The sequence below is a fragment of the Triticum urartu genome, chromosome 1A, assembly GCF_056163025.1.
Source record: "Triticum urartu cultivar PI428250 chromosome 1A, HENAU_Tu73, whole genome shotgun sequence".
Lineage (NCBI taxonomy): Eukaryota > Viridiplantae > Streptophyta > Magnoliopsida > Poales > Poaceae > Triticum > Triticum urartu.
In genome coordinates, this window is record NC_141873.1 from 428,204,527 (window position 1) to 428,228,487 (window position 23,961).

General features: G+C 46.7%; 2 protein-coding genes and 1 long non-coding RNA gene across 3 annotated transcripts; 2 read left to right on the forward strand and 1 right to left on the reverse strand.

Annotated features, from left to right (window-relative positions):
• The first annotated feature begins 1,073 nt into the window (after positions 1-1,073).
• On the forward strand, positions 1,074-4,501 carry LOC125530437 (putative ADP-ribosylation factor GTPase-activating protein AGD11). Its single transcript, XM_048694835.2, has 9 exons — positions 1,074-1,383; positions 1,523-1,578; positions 1,932-2,031; positions 2,267-2,342; positions 2,660-2,823; positions 2,902-3,070; positions 3,142-3,264; positions 3,354-3,449; positions 3,965-4,501. Exons 1-9 carry the CDS (start codon positions 1,322-1,324, stop codon positions 4,244-4,246), a joined length of 1,128 nt encoding a protein of 375 aa, XP_048550792.2. The 5' UTR covers positions 1,074-1,321; the 3' UTR covers positions 4,247-4,501.
• Positions 4,502-5,796: 1,295 nt separating this feature from the next.
• LOC125530438 (cation/H(+) antiporter 20) lies at positions 5,797-9,583 on the reverse strand. Its single transcript, XM_048694836.2, has 3 exons — positions 9,289-9,583; positions 6,393-7,415; positions 5,797-6,306 (listed from the first exon to the last, which is right to left on the reverse strand). The coding sequence occupies exons 1-3, from the start codon at positions 9,451-9,453 to the stop codon at positions 6,145-6,147; spliced, it is 1,350 nt and encodes a 449-aa protein (XP_048550793.1). The 5' UTR covers positions 9,454-9,583; the 3' UTR covers positions 5,797-6,144.
• Positions 9,584-22,452: 12,869 nt separating this feature from the next.
• LOC147991543 (uncharacterized) lies at positions 22,453-23,961 on the forward strand. Its single transcript, XR_015613942.1, has 2 exons — positions 22,453-22,528; positions 23,679-23,961. It is a non-coding gene; the product is annotated as an uncharacterized LOC147991543 (long non-coding RNA).

A 23,961-nucleotide genomic window follows, 5' to 3' on the forward strand; every position in this document is an offset into this window, starting at 1 on the left:
GTGCCATGAACACCGCCACATCATCTGCGTATAAAGAGGTTCTCACTAAGGTGGCACAAGCTCTAATCTTGTGGAGAAGGCCCCTTCTTATAACCAATTCAAGAAGTTGTCGGAGGGGTTCAATTGCAATGATGAAGAGGAGGGGTGAGAGCAATACGTGTACGCGCCAAGTAGGGCGGTGACCTAATTTCTAAACTTGCTTGGAAAACCCTTTTTTGAAGCACTTTCACCGAAATGTTTGTGAATGTCAAGCTTGGAAAGAAGGAATGAACTCTTTGCTTTTGCTTTTGCTTTTGGGAAGCCAGCGCACGAGATTCCTCACGCTATGATCATCTTAGAGCAGTCCAAATCTCAAAGTGTCTTGGCGTAGCATGAGCACAACAAAGTACTCCCTCCATTCCTAAATGCAAGCTTTTTTTAGAGATTCCACTATAAATTATATACGGATGTTATAGACATATTTTAGAATGTGGATTCACTCATTTTGCTCCGTATGTAGTCCATAATAAAATCTCTAAAAAGACTTAGAGGGTGCTTGGATCCAAGGAACTTATTTTAGTTTGACTAAAAATAGTTTCTTTAAGAAGCTAAAGTTCCAAGCACCCCTGACTAAAGAGGGACTAAAACTAGCCTTGAGACTAAAATATTTTAGTCAGGGGTACCCCTACTAAAATGTGGATTAGTCCTCTCTCTCCTCATTTAACTCCTCTCCTTTAACACATGCGAGTTCTAGATTGGAGGGTTTGGAGGATAATAAATACTCATTAACTTGATTTTAATCTCTTTAGTATTTAGATCCAAATATGGGTGAGGCTAGCAAGTTTTAGTCCCACTATTTTTAGTCATGAGACTAAAACGTATCCAAGCACCCTATTATAAACGAAGGGAGTAAATCAAACTGAATGATCATCATCATGCCGGCGGTGCATGCATGCTGCCAGAGTTTTTTTTTTTTTTGAGAGAGATTTCACATGCTGCCAGAGTTAGTAGACGAAGATGGATGGATTCAGACATATATTGGGCACGTGCGTCAGCATATAATTCGGGCGTCCACATCGTCTTCACCGCCTATTCTATTCTTGGTCAACCGCGCTTCCACCCCCCACAGAAACAGAAACAGAAACGACGACGATCGAGGAACGGCGCCAAGACCAAACGACAGGAGCTCCGACGTCGCCATGGCCCGTCTCTTCCTCCGACCGATCTGATCCTCGCCGGGCTCCAAATCCACAATTTCATCATCGGCGGAATGTGGTGATGGGCCGCCGCCACGCCCACGTCCTTGTCTGCGTCGCCACGAGGATCTGAATAGGAGGAGGGAATGGACGAGGAGAACAGTCTCCTGCATTTTCTTGATGATACACCCAGTTCTCATTACAGGAGGTGAGCAGCACACATTACAATCTCCTGCAATTCCCCCCTCTGATTTTATTTTTCAATTTTTTACAATCCCCCTTAAATCATGTCTACATGTGGATTCGATGTGAGTTTGTGATTTGATGCTCCTTTTCTGCCTTCCAAGGACATGCGGTGGATATTCATCCCAAAACGACGGCGATGATCACTCCGATACATCAGGTTTCTTTCTTTCTTTTTCCCTGGCGTCGTGATTCTGCCCCTGCAAATTTCAATTTGAATCCATGATTTATCTTAAATACAACGTGGATGGTTCGGATAGATGGGGCATATGCATGATTTATTTTAGGCTTTGGTTCAACGTTCGTTGAGCCTTTGCGGTCTGCGCTCTGCACAACTAATTTCCTATCCCTTCATCTGTCTGCAGTACATTTGTTGACCCCCTTCCTTCATTTCCATCCTCGTTGATCTCATTTCTTGCTCGTATTGCTAGTGACACGTCCGAATATATGATGAAATTTGCTTTGTCTGTATTATGATGTGGCCTGCCAATGATCACTTCCAATGCTTAACAGACGCAGATCCATCCAATGCAAGGGACAGATTGGAAACTCTACTTAACCAACCTGCCAACAAGTTCTGTGCAGATTGTGGCACGCCAGATCCAAAATGGGCGTAAGTGTCTGCTAATTTTCAGATGCGCGACATTCTTACCTACTAATTCCTACTGTGTCTGCTACGTCTGATGCTGTTTTCGTTAGGATTGTGTTGTTTCGTGGTGGAAATACACTATACATATGCCAATTTTGGCTGCTACAATTTATGTCGAAATGCTTAACGCTCGATCGTCATCATATTCAGGCCATGCAAATATTTTCTCACTACCGTTAACTGGTGTGGGCATTTGCAGGGCTTTGCCTTTCGGTGCGTTCATTTGCATCAAGTGCTCTGGAACTCACAGAAGTCTTGGAGTACACATATCAAAGGTAAGCAATGGGGTCTATGTAGTTCTTGTTGTTGTGTCGTATTCTCGTCTCCAATTTTACTTTAGCTGGACTTGTTCCACATTTTGCGATCCATAAGACCAATACTTTATACTTGTACCCTGAAGTTGCTCAATATTTTGATTAGAAAAAGCATGAGCATAACTTTATTATTATTTATTTTTTGAATTAGCTGATCCGTACTTTTCGCAATGGCCTCCTGTATTTGTTTTGAAACCCCTACGGAGTTAATATGGTGAATATTTTCTTGACAGATCTTCTACTGAACTAATCAACTATTTTTGGTTGAGTGTGCACAGGTGATTTCAGTGAATCTAGACGAATGGACAGATGAGGAAGTCAATTGTTTAGCTAATTCAGGTGGAAATGCTACTGTGAACACCAAATATGAAGCGTTTTTACCCGAAAACTACAAAAAGCCAAGACAAGATTTTGCGACAGAGGACCGTGCTGTTTTCATTAGGTAACATCTACCATCGCTACTTTTCTCTGACTCTGTCTGACGGAACCATTTTGTCTCTTTTTGTCTATATATATGCAGGAAAAAATACGAGCTTCAACAGTTTGTGACTAATCCACAATTTGCATGCCCTTTGCACAAACATGGAGCAGAAAAACGTCATAACCAGCAACATAGTGGCAGCAAACATGGTACTTTCAGAAATAGCTGGAGGAAAAAGGAATCCGAAAACAAAGGAGGAAAAAAAATGGTGCGACAAACTGTCATAGCCATTGCTAGTCTTACACTACTTCTACTGTAACTGTACATATTATTTTTCAGATGGATGTGGGCATGGTAGAGTTCGTTGGATTAATTAAGGTCGACATCATAAGGGGCACAGATTTAGCTGTTCGTGATGTGATGTCAAGTGATCCATATGTTATGATTATGCTAGGACACCAAGTAAGCAAATTTCATTCATTGTTTGTTATGGCAGATTAGTCGTGCAATTTTTTCTTCTTATAATTCACTTAACAATTTCTCCGTTTTAGTCCATGAAAACAAAGGTGATAAAGAACACACTGAACCCTATATGGAATGAAAGATTGATGCTATCAATCCCTGAACCGGTGCCGCCTCTTAAAGTGGTATGTGTTATTTCCTGTGGACATGAAGTTTATTAGCAGCTAGATTTTATTTTATTTATTTTACCTTGTTCATCTCAATGGAAAGTTGTGGTTATCATCTTTACCGAATGTCCTAGAATAGCTTTTGTGTGCGCAATGGAGTTTTATCCTTGATGTGTATGTCTAAGGTATTGAAGATTAAGTGTCTAAATTGTTCTTGGGTATTGAAATACCTGCCAATTTTAACTAATAAAACATACTCCCTCCGTTCGGAATTTTTTGACGCTCAAACGGATGTATCGAGCGTCAACTAATTCCGGACGGAGGAAGTAGTAGCCAGTGATTAAATTTATACTTGTTGAGGTTTACATATGCGTAGTCAGTTCTCATCATTATCTGCTATTCTTATTTTGTGGATGAGGGATAGGCTGCATTTTGGTGTGACACATTTGTGTAAGAAAGTTTTTTGATAAGCATACGAGGCCTAAACTGCCCCCAAAAATACTCTTAGCAATCTGCTTTGTACTGCATGACAGCAAGTGTTCGACAAGGACACATTCACCTCTGACGACCGAATGGGAGAGGCTGAAGTTGATATCCAGCCATTGATCTCTGCAGCAAGAGAGTACCAGAGCTCCATCATCACAGAATCGACACAGATATGCACATTCTTGGCAAGCGAGAACAGCATTCTAGCCAAGGACAGCATTATCTCGATCGTCGATGGTAAGGTGGAGCAGGAGATTGCATTGAGGCTTCAGAACGTCGAGCACGGGGAGCTTGAGATCAAGCTCGAGTGCGTGCCCCTCAGTCAGTAGTGCGGTTTTTCGCCGAGATGAAATGCTCCATGGCTGCGATCGATACTAGCATTGCTTTGCGCTACCCAGAGAAACATTGCCTGTTGTGTCTACTCCATGCCTGTAATTGTCACGTTGAAGGTATTTCATGCATGTGATATGTTGGATAGATAGGAAAAGAAACTTAAAAGTCATCTACGGGACTCTAATGTAGGCTTCAAAACTCCTTTTTGTACATGGCAGAATTAAGAGTTGTCTGATTTTACACGTCTTTAAGTCTCGTTTGAAATAAATTTAAAAAAACATAGGAACTGGATGATAAAATCGTTATGTCATTGTTATGCTGAGATGAAGCAATCATCACCTTGCATAGTCCAAGTTTCAAAGAAAACTTATCGGACTTGAAGATTATTGACTATGTGATCGTGGCATGTAAATTTGGCTGTGGCAAATTTGGTTAACCTAGGTTGGAATTTCCTTTTTCTTAGGAACACGGTAATGCGATAGGTTGGAATTACTTAATAGGAAGACTTGTAGGCTTTCTTTCTCTTTCCCCCCATTCTTCACCATTACCCTTTTCGTATGTCTTTTTGTTTGAAGGACAACATTTTTGCGGGGCTTAAGATAATCCAATCATCTATCTACAATTAACAAATGCAGTTGATCTTGAAGCCAAGAATGATACAGAGAGGCATATTTCCTTATATTCTATAGCCCAACAAAGATAGTTCCTGATAGTAAATTTGCTTCCTTTCCTTACCATAGGTTAAGTAACAAGAAATACCTGCCAATCTTCTTTCAGTTCTGAACACAATGGGCATATAGTGCTCCACTCTGGGCTTGGATAGTCCAAGAGGTAGACCAAGATAAGTAAAGGGAGTAAAAGGGAAGAAGCCCCTTCTGCAACTCATTGTATTGGTAAATAAATCCACATTTTCCTCCTCAATGTTAATGGGAATCAAATTTGATTCGTGGCAGTTAACCTTTCGACCGGTGGAATCAGAAAACGCCACACCAGTGCCTTCAAGTAAATCAAATTCAAATGTCTATAATCAGCAGGGAGAATTATTAAAGTAGCATCTGCATACTAAACTATAGGAAACACAGTGTGGCTAGGAACATTAAGAGGCCGTTGCAAGATGCCAAGATTCATTGCTCTGTCCAAAACCGCCTGCTCCTTGCCTGAGGCCTAGTAAAACATTTTCCTAGGAACCCCATTTAAGGGAACAGAGGAGCCAGTGTTTAAGATGGCATGAATCCAGTCATCAATCTACCTATTTTCAAAACCTTTTGCCTTGAGAATTTCTAGGATAGCATTATGTTCTACTTCGTCAAAGGCTTTCGCAAAATCAAGTTTTAAACCACGATTTGGTCTCTTGACTTGTGACACCGATGCAAGAACTCAAAGGCTCAAGCAACAGTCTTGAATGGACATCTCCTTAAGGAAACCATATTGTTTCAGTTGCATCACTAAGTTGAGAATGATCTCTTGAAGCCTATTAGCCAAGAGCTGGTAATTCGTTTGTTCATTGGATGTCACAACTTGCCACTAGCCTTGTGTTATTGTAACAAGAGCAAAGGGTGATATCATTCAGAGTTAATTAATAACATTACATGGGTAAACCCAAAATGATACATTGCGAAGCTTGGTAGTGCTACGGCACATGGCCATCGCTCAGGGATAGCTGATAGCCACAAGAAGAAGAAGAAGAAGAAGAAGAAGAAGAAGAAGAAGAAGAAGAAGAAGAAGAAGAAAACAGAGCAACTCCTGCCTGCATGACCTCGTAGCTCTCCTACTTCAGTACATGCATGGACAGTTGAACACACAAACCAAACGATTCACATAGGTGCATATCAGCAGCGAGGATCACTGCCAAAGTATGGAGTATGAGTCTATGACCGATTGATAATCCCTGAGTTTATGCCGGGCAAGCGTCGCCTCCTTTGAGCCCCATCCCATCGATCTCCGGCGTGGTGGCCGTGGACTGATGCCGGTAGAGCGCCGTCATGAGCGGCGTCGCGATCACCGTGGTCGTCAGCGCCATGATCACGAAGATGGCGAACGTCGTGTCGTCCAGCACCTGCACGCACATGAGCCCGTGAGTCCTCGTACGTAACAATTGATAATTACATTTACAACGTCCGTGTGTATGCAAGTACTACTGACCTTCTTCTCCTTGCCGATGTTGAGTACGATGAGCTCCACGAGACCCTTGGCGCTCATGGCCACGCCGAGGGCGGCCGCCTCGCGCCTGGCCATGCCGGTCCCGGCGACCGCTACCGCGAACGTCCCGGTGAACTTCCCCACCACAGCCACGGCCACCACGAGCGCCACCATCCCCCACGCGGCCACGCCCTGGACGTTGTCCACATTCGTGTGCAGTCCGCTCGTGGCGAAGTAGAGCGGCAGCATCAGCCCGGACACCAGCGGCGTCACCTTCTCGCCGATGCGCTCCGCGAAGCCGTCCTCCCGGGGCATGGCCAGCCCGAACACGAACGCGCCGAACACGGGGTGCACGCCGATGGCGTCGGTCACGGTGCCCGCTAGGAGCGCGCACGCGACGGCGCATGAGCAGGTCAGGTTGCTTTCCGAGCTGCAGGGGCCTGTGCGGCGCGCCAGGCGCGCCATGAGAGGGCGGAGCGCGAAGAACGTGAACGCCACGAAGACGGCGCCCGACGAGAGGATGTAGACCGGAGCGAGAGGGGGTCCCTTCGGCTCGCGGCCCCCGCCGGACACGGCGAGAGCGAGCGCGAGGAGCGCCCACGCGAAGACGTCGTTCACGGCGGCGGCAGCCATGGCGGTCTCGCCGAAGGGCACTCCGAGGAGGCCGAGCTCCTTGAGGATGCACGCGAGCACGGGGAGAGCGGTCACCGAGAGCGCGGCGCCGAGGAACACGCACAGCGAGAGGTATGAGGCTTGGCGGGGCGCCGGGATGGCGAGGTCGAGGAGTGGCACGATACCGGCGGCGGCGAGCAGCGGAGGCACGATGCCGGCCGCTGCGATGGCCACGCTGCGGGGCCCCACGCGTCGAACGGCGCGGAAGTCGAGCTCGAGGCCGACCAGGAAGAGGAAGAGGAGCAGGCCGAGGCCCGACACGGTGTCTAGCGCGGGGGTGCTCCACTCCGGGAAGATCGTGCGGCGGAAGGCGCCCCACCGGCCCAGGGCCGAAGGTCCGAGCAAGATGCCGCCCTGCGCAAATTAGACATGCAAACCATTTACAAGCAATTCTACGAAAAACCATTTACAAGCGATCTAAAAAAGGCTTATATATTTTTTGGTCAAACTTCTAAGCATCTAGGAGTATTACCAGTATTTGTTACCTCTACCGAGTATCAAGCCTAGCCGAGAAGCACAAATTTTGTGCAACTTTGGGTCTAGAAATGTGCACACATCTCTAACCCTTAATCATAAAGTTGCACATAATTTAAAATTTAAAAAAATGTACAACCACCGAATTAACCTCTGGATAAAAAAACTAGTTGTTAATATCATGTTTATTTTGAGTGGGGGTTGTTAATATCATGTGCTAACCTTTAAATTACATGCCAAATGTGTTACCCTCTGAAATACAGGCTAGGATTTTTTTCCCACAGTCCAGGCCATGGCACGGGCTGCCTGGCCCAGCCACGCCTTTTCATGTTAGAATGCACTATAAAGATGATGGATTGGGAAAATATTTTCGAATGTAGCCTATATAAAAGTACAATTATTCCTAAGAAAACTATGTTGATCTAAAATAACCAACAGAGTAGTACCATTAACGATTTATATTCATCACATTTTGTTTCTCTGTGCAGCTCGCAAATAAAACTGTCTATTTTTTTGCTCATGCAATAATTGTATTTGCGCATCGACATATAAGGTGTTTTTTTTAATTTCTTCAAAACTGGTAAATGTATTTTAAAAAATCATAATAAAAGGCTACATGAAGCTTGGAAGCCAAAAACAATTAGCGTTTGAATTCTAATTCAAGCTGACCTCAGCATTGCAAAGCTACCAGAAAAGTCGAGTCTTTTATTTTTTTGCCGGGAAAGAAAAACTTGAGTCGGTAGTCTAGCATCTCAAAAAGTTTGTATCCAGGATCCTTCCACGATAGATGACTCATCCTTATTCTAGGTCTATAAAACGCGTCTAGTAAATTCTTAGTGCACTGGATCGTGTGATGTCAAACGAATGTCATCCAAGGCAGCAGAACGGGTTGACAACGTCAGGTCGTGGGAGTCCACAATTATTGATGTGTTAGCCAACATGCAACAGTGTATGCACCAATTGTGCGGCATTACCGGGCGGTCATTTTTTTGCATGTCATTTTCAGATCATGGTCTGAATTGATCGCCAGCATCCTCTCTACTCTGGAATGATTTGGAGATTGCTCACCATGCCGCATGTTGGCGAATTTTCTACTCGTGGATATCGTCATGGCTATATAGCAGATAGTAAAAATACTGTTTTTAAAATGTAGTACTTTATTAGTTAGTGTTTGATCCAATCAAGCAATCTTAGCCATCCATAATAATTACGGTAGAATCTCCGCCAAACAATCACAGATCCAAGATTGAGAATTTTAGCAGGAACCATACCCCTTAATCTCTCTGCTCTGTTAGTTTCCTATATCTGATGACCCCCTAATCATAATCTGTTATCTACCTCGGCAAGAAAAACATACAATCTACAATAATGAGTACACTTAAAGTGTAAATCTGGTTTCTCACTTTTTCCATTTACCCTTTTTTGGGCAATTTCCATATACTATCAGTATGCCTATGCGGTACTTTGTTTTTCTGACCAAAAACGGCATGACTCTGCTATGTACATTTAATTATGTATACGTGTCTGTTTTATAATAAAAAAGCGTTTTTGACACTCGAACGGAGGAAGTAGTACATTTCGGGCAATATGCATCGCTAGGCCTTAGTGACTTTCTTTTCGGGAGCATATATACCCGTGCAACCGATGTCAAGTCATGTAGTATGATCAAGGACTCAGGTTATTATGTTCTATATATAGACACACACACACATAAAATTAGAGTTGGAGCATATAGATATATGCATATGAATACCAGGATCTCGGCGATGACCCTAGGCTGGCGCAGTGGCTTGAGGGCGAAGGCGAGGCCCTGCGTGACGACGAGCACGACGGCCATCTGCACCGCCAGGAGCGGCAGCGCGAAGTCGAGAGGGTTCTCGCCCTGCCACAGGCCGTCCGATGCCATCTTCACGGCCATGCTTGAGCTCTACTGCTAGCTAGTTCTGCGCGCACCCAACGGCTGGGATATGCTCCCTCAAAGAACAGCGGCTGGGATGGTAATCTTGATGCGCCTTTGTGTGTGCATGCACGGCTGCAGGTGCTTGTGGTTGTGCCTTGTACTGAATCAGCATGCACTCCCAATTTATAGGCGCGGGTCGACATGCAACCTGGCTAGCTACCCCGTGCACCTGATGATTCATTAGCTTAGTGGCCTTCTCTATCATTATCAAAGGGGGGAAATGGGGTGTACATTTGGACGGACGTGGGGAATGCTCAACAACTCCTGTACATGAATGAAAATTCGATTTCCTCCCTCTGTTAAAAAAGAGCTTTAGATATATCCTAAGTTAATTCTCAATCTTTTTTTAGAAACACGGTGCAGACGCAGATGATCACATACACGCGCACTAACGCACACACTCATCCCTATGAATCCACGGATGCACGCGCTACCCCCATGAGCACCTTCTAGAGATGAGCTGACATATCTTAAAATTGACGAAGTCGCCACATATGCCTCGTAGTCGACGTCTAAAATAAAATCAGAAAAACACGACCACTTGTGCTAAAGTTTAGGACTTGAACCCGGGTTGGCAGGTTTCACCACAAGAAACTTTGATCTCCGGTATTTTTTAGATTTGAGAACTTAAAAAAGAATTCTGGATACCGATATTATAAGTATTTTTAGAATATCAAAATTTTGCCACCCATTACTTAGTGGCCAACGATACATTTATAATGTGGGAAAATTCAGTAAATAAATGAAAAAAGAAAATAAAATGAAAAACATGCACTCCGTAACATAAGTGGAATTATAAAAGAGTAATAGTGATAATAATGAATACAAATCATGATAACAATATAGAAAAATTGAAAAGGGGGACTTGGAAAATTGTATAACTTCTAATTTCCACCATTTCCTCAATATTTTATGACTATAAGTAATACTCCCTACAAAGTTGTACAAAACAAAAGACACTTATTTCAGGACTGAGGGTATATATGTTTCCCATTTTGTATTTAAATAAATTATATGTTTAAATTTATAAATTTTTTATTATTTTTGAATGTCCCCCCTCTAATATAGTCTTTGTTTTTTCGCCTTTTTCCTTTTGTCTCCACTTTAGCTATTTATTTTATTTTCATTTTTATCTAAAATTTGGATGACGAAAACCCATAGGTTTATTTTCACATGAATATTATGTTGACGAAACAAATCGACACGTAAATGCCATGTTAGCTAAATCAAGTTGCCATGAACATTATAAACGGTGTTTGAGAGTTGACGAGCATCTTCTAACCGGTATTGATCTCTCAAAGTAGAACCACTAAGCCTACCATAATACGGACACATGCATGTATTTTTATTTTCTTTTTGTCGAAGAAGCCTAAGACCACATCTTATAAGTATCATAAAGTCTTTACAAACACATCTTTACAGAAAAATGGAAATTACATCCAGTTCCTTAGGGGTGCTGAAATCTTCTCCCTCCTGCATCCACCGACGACGCGCCGTGAGCAAAGATGGATGGTGCCTCTGGGCCTCGCCTCAATGGAGCAAACTTGCTTAAACCCAGGAGCTTATCATTTTTTCTTGAAAACTACTTACACAATGCCCTAAATCTATTGGTTTAATTTTATCAATATAAACGGTGCTTAAGTCTTTCGAGCATGGCTATATCAAACCGATACGACCATCTCCAGATCTATGTACCTATAACATTATCGGGATTTTCATACTTTGGCATTGACACAAAATGCACATACAGATAGCGAGGCCACAGAAAGTGCACGCGCACAAACTGATGCCTGCCTATCGGGGAAACGTACACATGCATGACATATGGTTCACAAATGCCACCACCCAGGAGAAAAACAGTAGACATACATGGCACATGCATCAAGTAAGCAAAGCAAGGTCGGCAGGGTGCCGGAGAAGTCCTGCCACTCGCTCCCACTAACGGAGCGGTAAAGTTGGTGAGTGGCGACTCTACGAGCCATGCGACTTCGATATTCCTTGCTCCGAGACGTTTCAGAACCCAATCCAACTGATCGAGCATGTGGACGCCACGGCTCCATCCAAGCTTACAGGTCAACACCGTGAAAGCAACTCCAACCCATGATTCAAACGGACGGCGATTTTATTTATTTAGGTCGGCCGCCCGCTCGAGGTTCGACCTGTTTATCGTTTGGATCGGTAATGCGTCCAACACATCCATCAATATTTACCGGCATGACCGACTGACCGCCGTTTTTAAACAAATATACACACATTTTACATAGTTTCACAAGCAAACAAAAATAGTATAGTTTCACTACCAAATAAAGTATAGTTTCACAACCAAATAAATTTAGCATAGTTTTACAAGCCGAGTAAAAATTAAATTGTTTCAAATACATATAAAAAATACATCTATTGGTTGCCAACATGAGCCCACGTATGTTCAACCAAATCATTTTGCAGCTGCATGTGGGTTTTCTAATCACGCATTTCAAGATGAAATTGGGTGAACTGTTCAAAAGTTGCCGCTCCTCCATGCTTATGCACAACATTCTCATATGAAACTGAAACCCTTGATTGTAGATATGTTCCGGGCGCTCATTCTCTACGATCATATTGTGCATGATCACATAAGCAGTCATCACCTCCCACAACTTCTTACTGCTCCAAGTCCTAGCAGGATACCGAACGATGCCTCATCGAGATTGCAGAACACCAAAGGCATGCTCGACGTCCTTCCTAGCACTCTTTTGCTCTTGGGCAAATCTTTTCCTCTTCTCTTCGATAGGGTTGGGGATTGTATTCACAATAGTGGTTCACTGGGGATAGATACCGTCACCTAGGTAGTATCCTTTGTCGTAGTCGTGGTCGTTGATGGTAACATTCACTGGCAGGCTGTTGCCTTCGGCAATCCCTGCAAACACCGGCGAGCGTTGAAGCACGTTGATATCATTGTGCGATCCGGCCGTGCCGAAAAAAGAGTGCCAGATCCAAAGATCTTGTGAGGCCACGGCCTCAAGTACGACAGTGCAAGCCCTGACATGGCTCTCATATTGCCCTTGCCAAGCAGAAGGGCAGTTCTTCCACTCCTAGTGCATACAATCTATGCTGCCAAGCATCCCTGAGAAGCCCCTGCTGGCATTCATCGCCAACAAGCGGGCTGTATCTTAAGCAGTCGGCTCTCTCAAGTACTCAGGGCCAAACACGACAATCATAGCTTGCAGAACTTGTACATGGAGTCTAGGCATGTAGACTCGCTCATACAGACGTACTCATCAATGAGATCACCGGGCACTTCATATGCAAGAATCCGGATGGCTGCAGTGGATTTATGATAAAATGAGAAGCCAATCTTTTTAAGGGCATCCTCTTTGCACTTGAAATAATTATCGTATCTGACCGCCCCTCTCTAATACGGTTGAAAAGATGCCTACCCATACGGAAACGTCGCCGAAATTTATGATGTTTGAATAGTGGGTTGGTTGTGTCAAAGTAGTCCTTCCAAAGAAAGAAATGGCCGCTCTCTTGGTTGCGAGTCAACACCGAAAGATGCCCGGAATGGAGCCACGGAACAATGGCCGCTGCCTATTAAGGTGGTCATGGACCAACACGTCAGCCAAGATCTCCTCCTCCTCATCGTTCGAGGAATCGTCAGAGTCGCAAAAGAAATTGTGGAAAAAGAACTCGTCGACCGAGTCAATTTTGTACCTTGGTAGACTGTCGAACGGCTAGCGGGCGTCGACGAAGAAGCTGGTCAGCGAAGAGAAACGCGCCTCCCTTGGACCTGGTGGCTTCCCTGGCGACGTCTGACGAGTGTGCTGGTGTCAGGACAGCGGGCGTTGTCGGACGAAGGAGCTAGCCGGGGCAGGGGAGGCGGCCTCCTGCTCGCAGCGGCGTCGGGGGTGGGGTGGGAAGCTTCGGTGCCCTGACGGCGAGGCGGCGGTCGCGGCTACGTAGGAGGTGACGGCGTTGGGGTGAGGGTGTGTCGGCACTGGCTCACGCGGAGGCACGGGAAATAGGCGGCGGCGGCGACGGGGCGACGACAGACGGGGGTTTGCTGTCGATATGGGGTGGGAGAGAAGAGGATGGCCAATGCGCCACCGACTGGCAGGCCAAGGAGAGTAGTTGGCGCGCACCGTGCACGTCCGCTTTGTGTCCGCGCCGATGTAAATGATACTCAAAATTGGGTCGAAAATGGGTCGACAGGCGGACGAAAAATGAATACACGTCCGTTTGGGTGGCGCGTTGGGCTGATTTTTCTATCCGTGCCGATTTAAACAGATGCGTGCGGATGAAATGAATCGGTGTGTTAGAGTTGCTGTGACGTCCATTGTGCGTGCACGTCTGGAAAAGGCAGCACGCAGGTAGCAGAGAGGTCGAGCAGCTATCAATCTGGGGTGTATCTGATGGCATGCATGATCACACAAGGTTGGAGCAGCCTGATTGGCACAGCAGCTCAGTGCGCTCCCCAGCTGACCACCGGATCCGGATGTCGACTAGATTAGAATTTAGTTTAACGAGCTAAGCTTGGGACTGGTTGGGGGCCATGATCGACGAAAACATTTCCGAGGATCTGTCTGGGAGATTGATTGGAAAGGTTTGCACCACCGAGATATGCTGCCAGGACTGATCAAGTTGTTTGTGGACGCGCTTTGGTGGGCTGACATGTCATTGCTGGATTGGGTAATCTGATTGTGGTAGACTGGCGCCTCATTCTGACTTGTCATTGGGCTAGTGGAGAGCGAATGAGCCTCATCAGAATGCTAGCTCACACGCAATGCCATGTCATCAAATGATTAACTAAGCAATGGATTCACGGAGGTTAACAAAAAAAAATTGAAACAAGGCAAAAGATTTGTCATTTCATTGATTAAGAAAGAAGGTTTCGAACAAGAGGCGCAAAGTGGCAAAAAAGGTCATACTCTCGCGGCATTAAACTCTCATGTCCTTCGCACCCGCCACCGCTCAAAGAGACACCTCCTTTTTGATCTTACTGATTAGGACCATGGAAGGGATGGCCGTGTATCAAAAGACCCTGGCGTTACGCTCCGTCCATATCTCCCATAAGATGAGCATCATCAAGGAGGCGAACGCCTTAGGGGATCCAAGGCGAATCTGTAGGTTGCCATTCCACCATTCTCTCACCGAAGCCCTCGTCTGCCAAACCGTCGTAGAAATGTGATGCGTGTCAAGCCACGGAAGAATATGATTTCAAATGCGGGTGGTGTAGCGGCACTGGAAGAGGAGATGGGCGGCCGACTTTTGACATTGCTTGCAAAGTGGCCAGAGGCCACAGTTTGGCCAGCCGCGACGTATAAGGCGATCCAAAGTTCAAATCCTATTTTGAAGGATTAGCCAAGCAAAGAACTTGCATCTTGGCGGATCCCAAACCCTCCATACTGAGTGAATGAGATAGGACAAAGTGAGTCCCTCAAATTGTGCCTTGTAGGCCGAGGAAGCAGAGTACACTCCATCCTTGGTGAATTTCCAAGTGATGGAATCTTCAATGCCATCGATCTCTAGATCGTAGATATCTTCTTCCAGAGGTCAGTAAACTGTTGGACATGTGAAAGTAATAGGCCATTGGAGGTGTCAATGAGGGAGATCCAGTTGTTGTTGGTAAGCACTTGCTGGACAGAAGAATTCTTCTTGCGGGAGATGGCAAAGATGCTCGGTGCTAAGTCGCGGGGACACAGACCATGCAGCCATGGCGAGTTCCAGAACCTCGCCGTGCTAAGCCGACGGAGCTTAAGATTGATCAAGTCAACACTCATCACTAGCACCGTAGCGCCATGTCTGCATTGGTTTATTTAGTCAAAATTACATGTCATCAAAGAGCTGAGAAGCAGAGATGCCAAAACTAATTAAGTTTTTTATGAAATAATAAGAAAAAATGACTGTATGCATCGCCCAGATGCAAAAGCCAGGGTACATCCTTTTTTTTAAAAAAACTAGAAAACAGTACTCCCTTTTATCCATATTAAGTGTCGCTGATTTAGCACAACTTTGTACTAAATGGATCAGAGTAAGATGTTTGCGAGAGGGCTTTGGTTGTCCAACATGTGATTACTGGATTGGCTGGTCTGATTGTGGTAGACTGGCACCTCGTTCTAACTTGTCATTACCTCATTGGAGTACTCGAGAGCAGATGGTTCACGACATACACATATGCATGTAGAATGCCTACTAAGGGCATCTTCAACGGTGACTCGCAAATTTCCTCCCGCATCCATCCATGGACACGGATGCGGAAAGCCGTCATCCAACGATATTTTGTATATATCCGTTAGTAATTAAAATTCAAATGTACCCCGATCCATACAGCGCGCTGGATTGTATGCCCGGTCACAATCAAAAAGAGGCAAGTGTGCTTAGATTTTACATGCCCGAATCCAAAAGAACATCAGTCCGGCAGTCCGTGTATTTCTTGAAGGAAATATGCCCTAGAGGCAATAATAAATTTGTTATTTTATATTTCCTTATATCATAATAAATGTTTATTATTCATGCTAGAATTGTATTAACCGGAAACTTGATACATGTGTGAATACATGGACAAAACAAAGTGTCCCTAGTATGCCTCTACTTGACTAGTTCGTTAATCAAAGATGGTTAAGTTTCCTAACCATAGACATCTGTTGTCATTTGATGAAAAAGATCACATCATTATAGAATGATGTGATCGACAAGACCCATCCGTTAGCTTAGCATATTGATCGTTAAGTTTTATTGCTATTGCTTTCTTCATGACTTATACATATTCCTCTGTCCATGAGATTATGCAACTCCCGAATACCGGAGGAACACCTTGTGTGCTATCAAACGTCACACGTAACTGGGTGATTATAAAGATGCTCTACAGGTGTCTCCAAAGGTGTTTGTTGGGTTGGCATAGATCAATATTAGGATTTGTCACTTCGAGTATCGGAGAGGCATCTTGGGCCCTCTCGGCAATGCACATCACTATAAGCCTTGCAAGCAATGTGACTAATGAGTTAGTTATGGGATGACGCATTACGGAACGAGTAAAGAGACTTGCCGGTAACGAGATTGAAGTAGGTATGAGGATATTGACAATCGAATCTCGGGCAAGTAACATACCGATGACAAAGGGAATAACGTATGTTGTTATTGCGATTTGACCGATAAAGATCTTCGTAGAATATGTAGGAACCAATATGAGCATCCAGGTTCCGCTATTGGTTATTGACCGGAGATGTGTCTCGGTCATGTCTACATAGTTCTCGAACCCGTAGGGTCCGCACGCTTAACGTTTGATGATGATTTGTATTATGAGTTATGTGTTTTTGGTGACTGTTGGGGATATAACTATTGAGTATAAACCGCCCTGGAGGGGCCGGGTTATGACCATAGTGACTCACCTGTATTAAAGCCCAAGAAGACATGAAGGATGGCGCTTTACAAGAGACACTTAATAGCAAGGCCCAAGGCCTAGAGACGGGTTAGGACCCATAGATGTAAACCGCCATAAAGTGTGTAACTTGTATTGTACGTTAGGAAAGAGTAGATACCGAGTCGGACACGTTTATGAGCCGGCCGGGATTCTGTAAACCGACTGGGCGTCAACCTGTGTATATAAAGGGACGACCCGGCGGCGGTTTAGGGACAAGAAACAACACATCGATAGCCAGGTCAAGCGTATTCGCTCCCTGGTCATCGTAACCCTAGCAATACCACCTCAAACTGGATTAGGCTTTTACTTCACCGTAAGGGGCCGAACTAGTATAAACTCCTCGTGTCCTTTGTCCTGATTAACCCCTTTAAGCTAACCTCATTGCGATGGCTCCACGACTAAGTCCTCACACTAGGACATCTGCCGTGACAATTCCACGACAGTTGGCGCCCACCGTGGGGCCAGCACACGGTGGTTTCGAGTTCTTAAAGGGCAGCTTTGAAGGGATCAAGGGGTACGCTGTGGGCCGGATGACTAAGAATCGTCGCGGCAAGCTCTACATCGACGACGCAGGCTAGGGCCCCGAGGCCGGCTCCATTGAGTACGGGTACCGGGTCCCCTTTGGTGGAATTCACGTCTTCATCGGCAAGATTGACGAACCGGTCCCTGAGTCGGACATCTGCACCGACATCATCGAGACGGCTCAGTGCGAGAGACCCGCCCGGGTTCAGCCTGCCATGAAGCGTGCCTTCGTGGGATTCATCCACGGGGTGGAATCTGAGGATAGACCGGTATCTGGTAGCGAGACCATTGTTTACTCCGATGGCGAGTCATCTACTGGAGAAACCGAGTCGTTATAACAACTGCAAGACGACCAGCTTGGGGGCTATTCTGATGGTAACAGTATTCCGGATCCCTACGAGCCGCCGAACCGAGTCGCAATCTTCATGGCCGGTACACATCCAGGGCAGAATTCCTCAACTGCGGCAGCGTCGATTTTCGGATCAGCAGCGGCAACGGCGGCCGAGGCAGGTGGCCCTGCACGCCCGCCGGCTCAAGTCTTGTCCGGTTTACTTGACGCTTTAGCAACGCTAATGACGGCCGAGGTTAGCGCGGCAAACCGGGATGAACATAATGCGGAAGTCGCCAAGGTGAGAGATCAGATAACTCAAGCCAAGGAAGACCTGGCAGCCGAGGATGTAAGGATGGCCACAATGCGGACCGAGTTGGAGGCCCAGGTGCAACGGATTCAATCAGAGTCCTTCCGGCTTATGCTAGATCAGAATGCGTCAAATGATGTCATGAGGAGACGGCATCAGACCCGCCTACCTTTGGTTTACAAGGCGATAAACCTCTTCAACACGCTCGGAGCAGGGACCAGTAAGCAGCCAGTGGTAAACCGGACCGAGGCACCGGGAACGGGCGCACCGGTTCAACATCGCACGATGGACCCGCCTCGTCAAAACAATAACCCGTCGCAGCACGTGCCAATGCCGCAGCATGTACCGACGCCGCCGGGTCATTATTCTAACCCCTTGGATAACATGGTCGCTGCCGCTTCACGATTGGCGGCTCTCCCAGTCGAAGGTGAGTCCCCAATAGCGGTTGAGACGCGACGGACTAGAGAGCTCCTTCAACAGCTTTGCTCAGCAGCAGGCTTATTCCAACAGCCGTGAGAGGATTCATTCCACCCCCCCGCCCAAGCCAGAGTTACAACAGACATATTGATGAGCCAGCCGTGTCAAGCAGTGCGCGGAATCATAATCCGCCTCGTGGCCATAACCCGGCAGGTGGTGGTGCCGATGCTCAGAACGTGGTGGACCAAGGTAGAGCACGTCGAGAGGCCGAACTGGCGGCGTAGTACGCGGCTTGTCAACCTTATCCGGTTCATCCGATGACTTCGGTCGAGACAAGTGTAACTTTCAGGACTTTGGGTATACCGTGTTTGACCTCGTCTTTGCGTGACGTACGATTTCCCAAGGATTTCAAAGGTCCCCGTAAGGTGCCCAATTACACTGCCGATTTACCTCCTGAAGCATGGATTGAGAGTTATGAGATGGTGATGGAACTGTTGGATGTTGATGAGGCTGCATGCTCTAAGTACTTCACCATATGATGTTGGAAGGGACGGCTCGTACTTGGTTAAAGGGACTACCGGCTAACTCTGTTGGGTCATGGGCTGAGTTAAAGGCCTGGTTTATCTAGAATTTGAAGGACACATGCAAGCAGCCCATGTCAATTGTGGATTTGGCCTCCTGTGTCCAGGAAGAAGGCGAGTCGACGACCCATTGGGTGCGCCGGGTTTCAGCAATCCTGCACTCATCGGACCGGATCAATGCCGATTCAGCAGTCTTGACATTGGAGAAAAAATGTCGTTTTATGCCCCTTAAGCAGAAATTAGGGCGGCTAATGTTGGGGAACGTAGCAGAAATTCAAAATTTTCCTACGTGTCACCAAGATCTGTCTATGAAGAGACCAGCAACGAGGGGAAGGAGAGTGCATCTACGTACCCTTGTAGATCGCTAAGCGGAAGCGTTCAAGTGAACGGGGTTGATGGAGTCGTACTCATCGTGATTCAAATCACCGATGATCCTAGTGCCGAACGGACAGCACCTCCGCGTTCAACACACGTACAGCCCGGTGACGTCTCCCATGCCTTGATCCAGCAAGGAGAGAGGGAGGTTGAGGAAGACTCCATCCAGCAGCAGCACAACGGCTTGGTGGTGATGGAGGAGCGTGGCAATCCTGCAGGGCTTCGCCAAGCACCGCAGAAGAGGAGAAGAACTTGGGAGAGAGGGAGGGGCTGCACCAAAGGCAAAAGGTATGTTTGAGAGGCCCTCCTACCCCACTATATATAGGGATCCCAAGGGGGGGGTGCGCCAGCCCCTAGGAGATCCAATCTCCAAGGGGGCGGCGGCCAGGGGAGGAGTCCTCCCCCCCAAAGGCACCTAGGAGGTGCCTTCCCCTGCTGGGACTCTTCCTTTAGGGTTTCCCCAGGCGCATGGGCCTCTTGGGGCTGGTGCCCTTGGCCCATTGTAACACCCCGGATGTAACTTTCCATATTTGTATCCAACTCTTGCCGTTTCCGGTGTTAAGTTATATTTATTTCTCGGGTTCGGGTCTTTGTCTCCGTGTGTTGTTTTCTTTTTCGTGCATCTCTTATCATGTCATCTCGTGCATTGCATTTGCATACATATTCATCTCATGCATTCGAGCATTTTCCCCGTTGTCCGTTTTGCATTCCGGCGCTTCGTTCTCCTCCGGTGGTCATTTCTAGCTTTCTTTCGTGTGTGGGGATTAAACGTTTCCAGATTGGACCGAGACTTGTCATGCGGCCTTGGTTTACTACCGGTAGACCGCCTGTCAAGTTTCGTATCATTTGGACTTCGTTTGATACTCCAACGGTTAACCGAGGGACCGAAAAGGCCTCGTGTGTGTTGCAGCCCAACACCCCTCAAATTTGGCCCAAAACCCACCTCTACTCTGATCCATGTCCTAGAGCGTTCGATCACGATCGCGTGGGCGAAAACCGCACCTCATTTGGACTCTCCTAGCTCCCTCTATGCCTATATATACCCCCTCCATTTCAGATCTCGGGTCTCCCCTCGTCCCTAACCCTAAATTCTAGATCCGCCGCCGCCGGACACACCCGCCACCGACGGACATGTCCGGCCTCCCCGTCCGCCGCCACGTGTCGCCCTCCTAGTGGTCGCCGCCCGGACCACTTCCCCGCCGCCGCCGAGGCCCGCCCGGCCCACGCGGGGCCCTCCCGGGCCCGGGCGCCGCCCTCCCCGCGCCTCCTCCACCCGACGCCGGCTCCGCCGTCCCGTCCGGCTCCGGTGGACGGATCCGCTCCACCGCCGCCGCGCCATCGCCGCCTCGCGCCTCCGCCGCGCCCCGCCGCCTCGTCGCCGGGTCGCCGCCGCCCGTCCCCGGCCGCGCCGCCCCTCCTCGCCGCCAAGACCGGCCGGCCCCGGCCCTCTCCTTCCATCTCCGGCCGCCGCGCGCCATTTCCGGCGAGCCCGAGCTCGGGCTGCTACAGTGCCGCGAGATCCAGATCTAGATCCGGTTGACCTCTCCCCGAAACCCTAATCTCCATATTTTTTATGCATCCTTTGACTGCTCGTATCTCTGCAACCGTAGCTCCGTTTTGGGCATATGATATATCAAAATCTTCGCCTCGACATGTACATCATTTCATTCCATTGCATAATTTGCATTTGAGGTCATCTTGATGCCCAAAATGCTGTTAGAAGGAGGCTTCGTGAGTTAAATTGCAGATCCGTTAGTTCATCATGCACTTTTGTCTTTTTTGCCATGTTTAATCCGTGCATGATATGCCTGTGCCCCTTTGGGATTAATTGTTAAGAATTTTGTCTTCTTTACAGAGGTGCCACCCATGCATTTTTAGGATGTGTGTGTTGTCTTGTGCAAGCTTGCGAAGAGAGGTACCTGAGATTGCTGATTTCAGGGACTTAGTGATTTTCACTAAGTCTGGGATATTTTAGTTCGCGATGCTATATGTCCAGCTTGTTTCCTAGTGATCCGTGCCTCTTTTGAGGATGATCAGTAAGGGAGTTTTGATATTTATGTTATGCTCTATCCATCCATGTCTTTGTTTGTATATGTGGAGTGCTCTAGGTTGACTCAATCGAGCTCAACTTTTGCTTCGTTGTTAATCTGGGCAGATCGTCAACTTGTTTGCGATTTTGCCGATGCTACCGTTAGTGTTCCATGCATGCTATGCCTTTGTTATTTCCATGTGTAGCTAGCATATTGTGTCTTCTTTCTGGATATATGCTTGCCTTGCCATGACTTGCACCGTAGTGAGTGCATCGAGCTCGTTTACATGCCTTCGTGAGTTATAATTTCAGCATGTCTCAGTTTTCACTAAGTCTGAAAACTGATTGTGTTCGAGCTATGTTCGTGAGCTCGGTAGAGTATCTTGTGAACCCTTTTGGCCCCAGGTCACTTTGGGTGTTTTGTTAAGCTTGTTGAGTAGCTCCAGGCCATGTTCTTACTTGTCATGTTCAGGTTATCTAACATGTGGTTTTGCTGCTCCGAAGAGGGCTTCGTGATCTGAAATTTCAGGCTAGTGTTAATTTCACTATCTGAAATCTGTTTTGCATATTCGTTTTTGCCATGCTTGTTTGAACCCCTTAATGGATGAATTTGCCTATGGCTCAGTGCTAGTGTTTTGTTAACCATCTTGTGTACATCACTGCCATGTATTTTGTTTTCATGTTTGGTGGCTGTAGCATGTTTATTTCATTGCATTTAGATGCCTACTTGCTGTAAATCGCAGACCGGTGTCATATCTTAAAACGCTTGCCATTTCCAAACCGTAACTCCGATTCCAATGATCCTTATATCGCTTTCAAGCGATTTCGTCCCCTCTATCCAGTGGCACCCTTGGAATTCCAAGTTGAGGCCAGGTTCATGCATTTCCTGTCATATCTTGCATTTTGCATCCCGCATAACATGTCATCATTTCATCATATTGCTTGGTCTTGCACGTGGTTGATTGTATCCTTGTTGCTTGTTTGTCTTGTTGGTTAGAGCCGGGAGACGAGTTCGCTACCGAGGAGCCCGTTGAGTTTGCTTGTGAGGATCCAGTCAGCTTTAACAACTGTGCAGGCAAGATGATCATACCCTCGAAATCACTACTATCTTTGCTATGCTAGTTTGCTCGCTCTTTTGCTTTGCCACTGCTACAATGCCTACCATTTGCTTGTCAGCCTCCCAATTGCATGATTGAACCTTTAACCCACCTTGTCCTAACAAACCGTTGATTGGCTATGTTACCGCTTTGCTCAGCCCCTCTTATAGCGTTGTTAGTTGCAGGTGAAGATTGGAGCCGTTCCTATTGGAACATCTTTTATTTGCTTGTTGGGATATCACTATATTGCTATGTTATCTTAATGCATCTATATACTTGGTAAAGGGTGGAAGGCTCGGCCTCTCGCCTAGTGTTTTGTTCCATTCTTGCCGCCCTAGTTTCCGTCATATCGGTGTTATGTTCCCGGATTTTTCGTTCCTTACGCGGTTGGGTTATAATGGGAACCCCTTGATATTTCGCCTTGATTAAAGCTTTTCCAGCAATGCCCAACCTTGGTTTTACCATTTGCCACCTAGCCTTTTCTTTCCCTTGGGTTCTGCAGACTCAAGGGTCATCTTATTTTAACCCCCCCGGGCCAGTGCTCCTCTGAGTGTTGGTCCACCCTTTCAGCTACCGATGGCCACCAGGGGCAACTCTGGGCTGGCCTACCCGTACCTAGGACAATCTGAGTGTGCCCTGAGAAAGAGATATGTGCTGCTCCTATCGGGATTTGTCGGCACATTCGGGCGGTGTTGCTGGTCTTGTTTTAACCTGTCGAAGTGTCTTGAGTTACCGAGATACCGAGTCTGATCGGAACGTCTTGGAAGGAGGTCTATTCCTTCGTTGACCGTGAGAGCTTGTCATGGGCTAAGTTGGGACTCCCCTGCAGGGATTGAACTTTCGAAAGCCGTGCCCGCGGTTATGGGCAGATGGGAATTTGTTAATGTCCGGTTGTAGATAACTTAAACCTTAATTAATTAGCTTGCGCAGGATGTTCCTCTAGTTTCTCACTCGCGCCTTGCCTCCTCTTCTCGCTCTCTTTTGCGGATAAGTTAGCCACCACATATGCTAGTCGCTTGCTGCAGCTCCACATATACTTGCCTTATCCTTCCTATAAGCTTAAATAGTTTTGACCGCGAGGGTGCGAGATTGCTGAGTCCTTGTGGCTCACAAATACTATAATTCCAGATGCAGGTCCAGGTGATTCCGCTCCAGGTGACGAGTACGAGCTCAAGTGGGAGTTCGACGAGGACTCTCAGCGTTACTATGTTTCCTTTCCCGATGATCAGTAGTGGTGCCTAGTTGGGGTTCGATTCAGGGCCTTGTCGCATGTTGGGGGTCTTTTCTATTTTGGCACCGTAGTCGGGCCATGAGTGATTTGTATGATGGATGTTATTTATGTACTTTGATGTGACGTGGCGAGTGTAAGCCAACTATGTACCTCCCCTTTATATTATTTATGTACATGGGA

Bases quoted from the DNA above. Each gene is read 5' to 3' on its own strand.
- LOC125530438 (XM_048694836.2), bottom strand. From the start codon at position 9,453: ATGGCCGTGAAGATGGCATCGGACGGCCTGTGGCAGGGCGAGAACCCT. The intron at 7,416-9,288 runs GTATTCATATGC...TAATTTGCGCAG, and splicing joins GGGTCATCGCCGAGATCCTG to GGCGGCATCTTGCTCGGACC. The intron at 6,307-6,392 runs GTCAGTAGTACT...ATGTGCGTGCAG, and splicing joins ACATCGGCAAGGAGAAGAAG to GTGCTGGACGACACGACGTT.
- LOC125530437 (XM_048694835.2), top strand. From the start codon at position 1,322: ATGGACGAGGAGAACAGTCTCCTGCATTTTCTTGATGATACACCCAGT. The intron at 1,384-1,522 runs GTGAGCAGCACA...CTGCCTTCCAAG, and splicing joins CCCAGTTCTCATTACAGGAG to GACATGCGGTGGATATTCAT. The intron at 3,265-3,353 runs GTAAGCAAATTT...TCTCCGTTTTAG, and splicing joins TGATTATGCTAGGACACCAA to TCCATGAAAACAAAGGTGAT.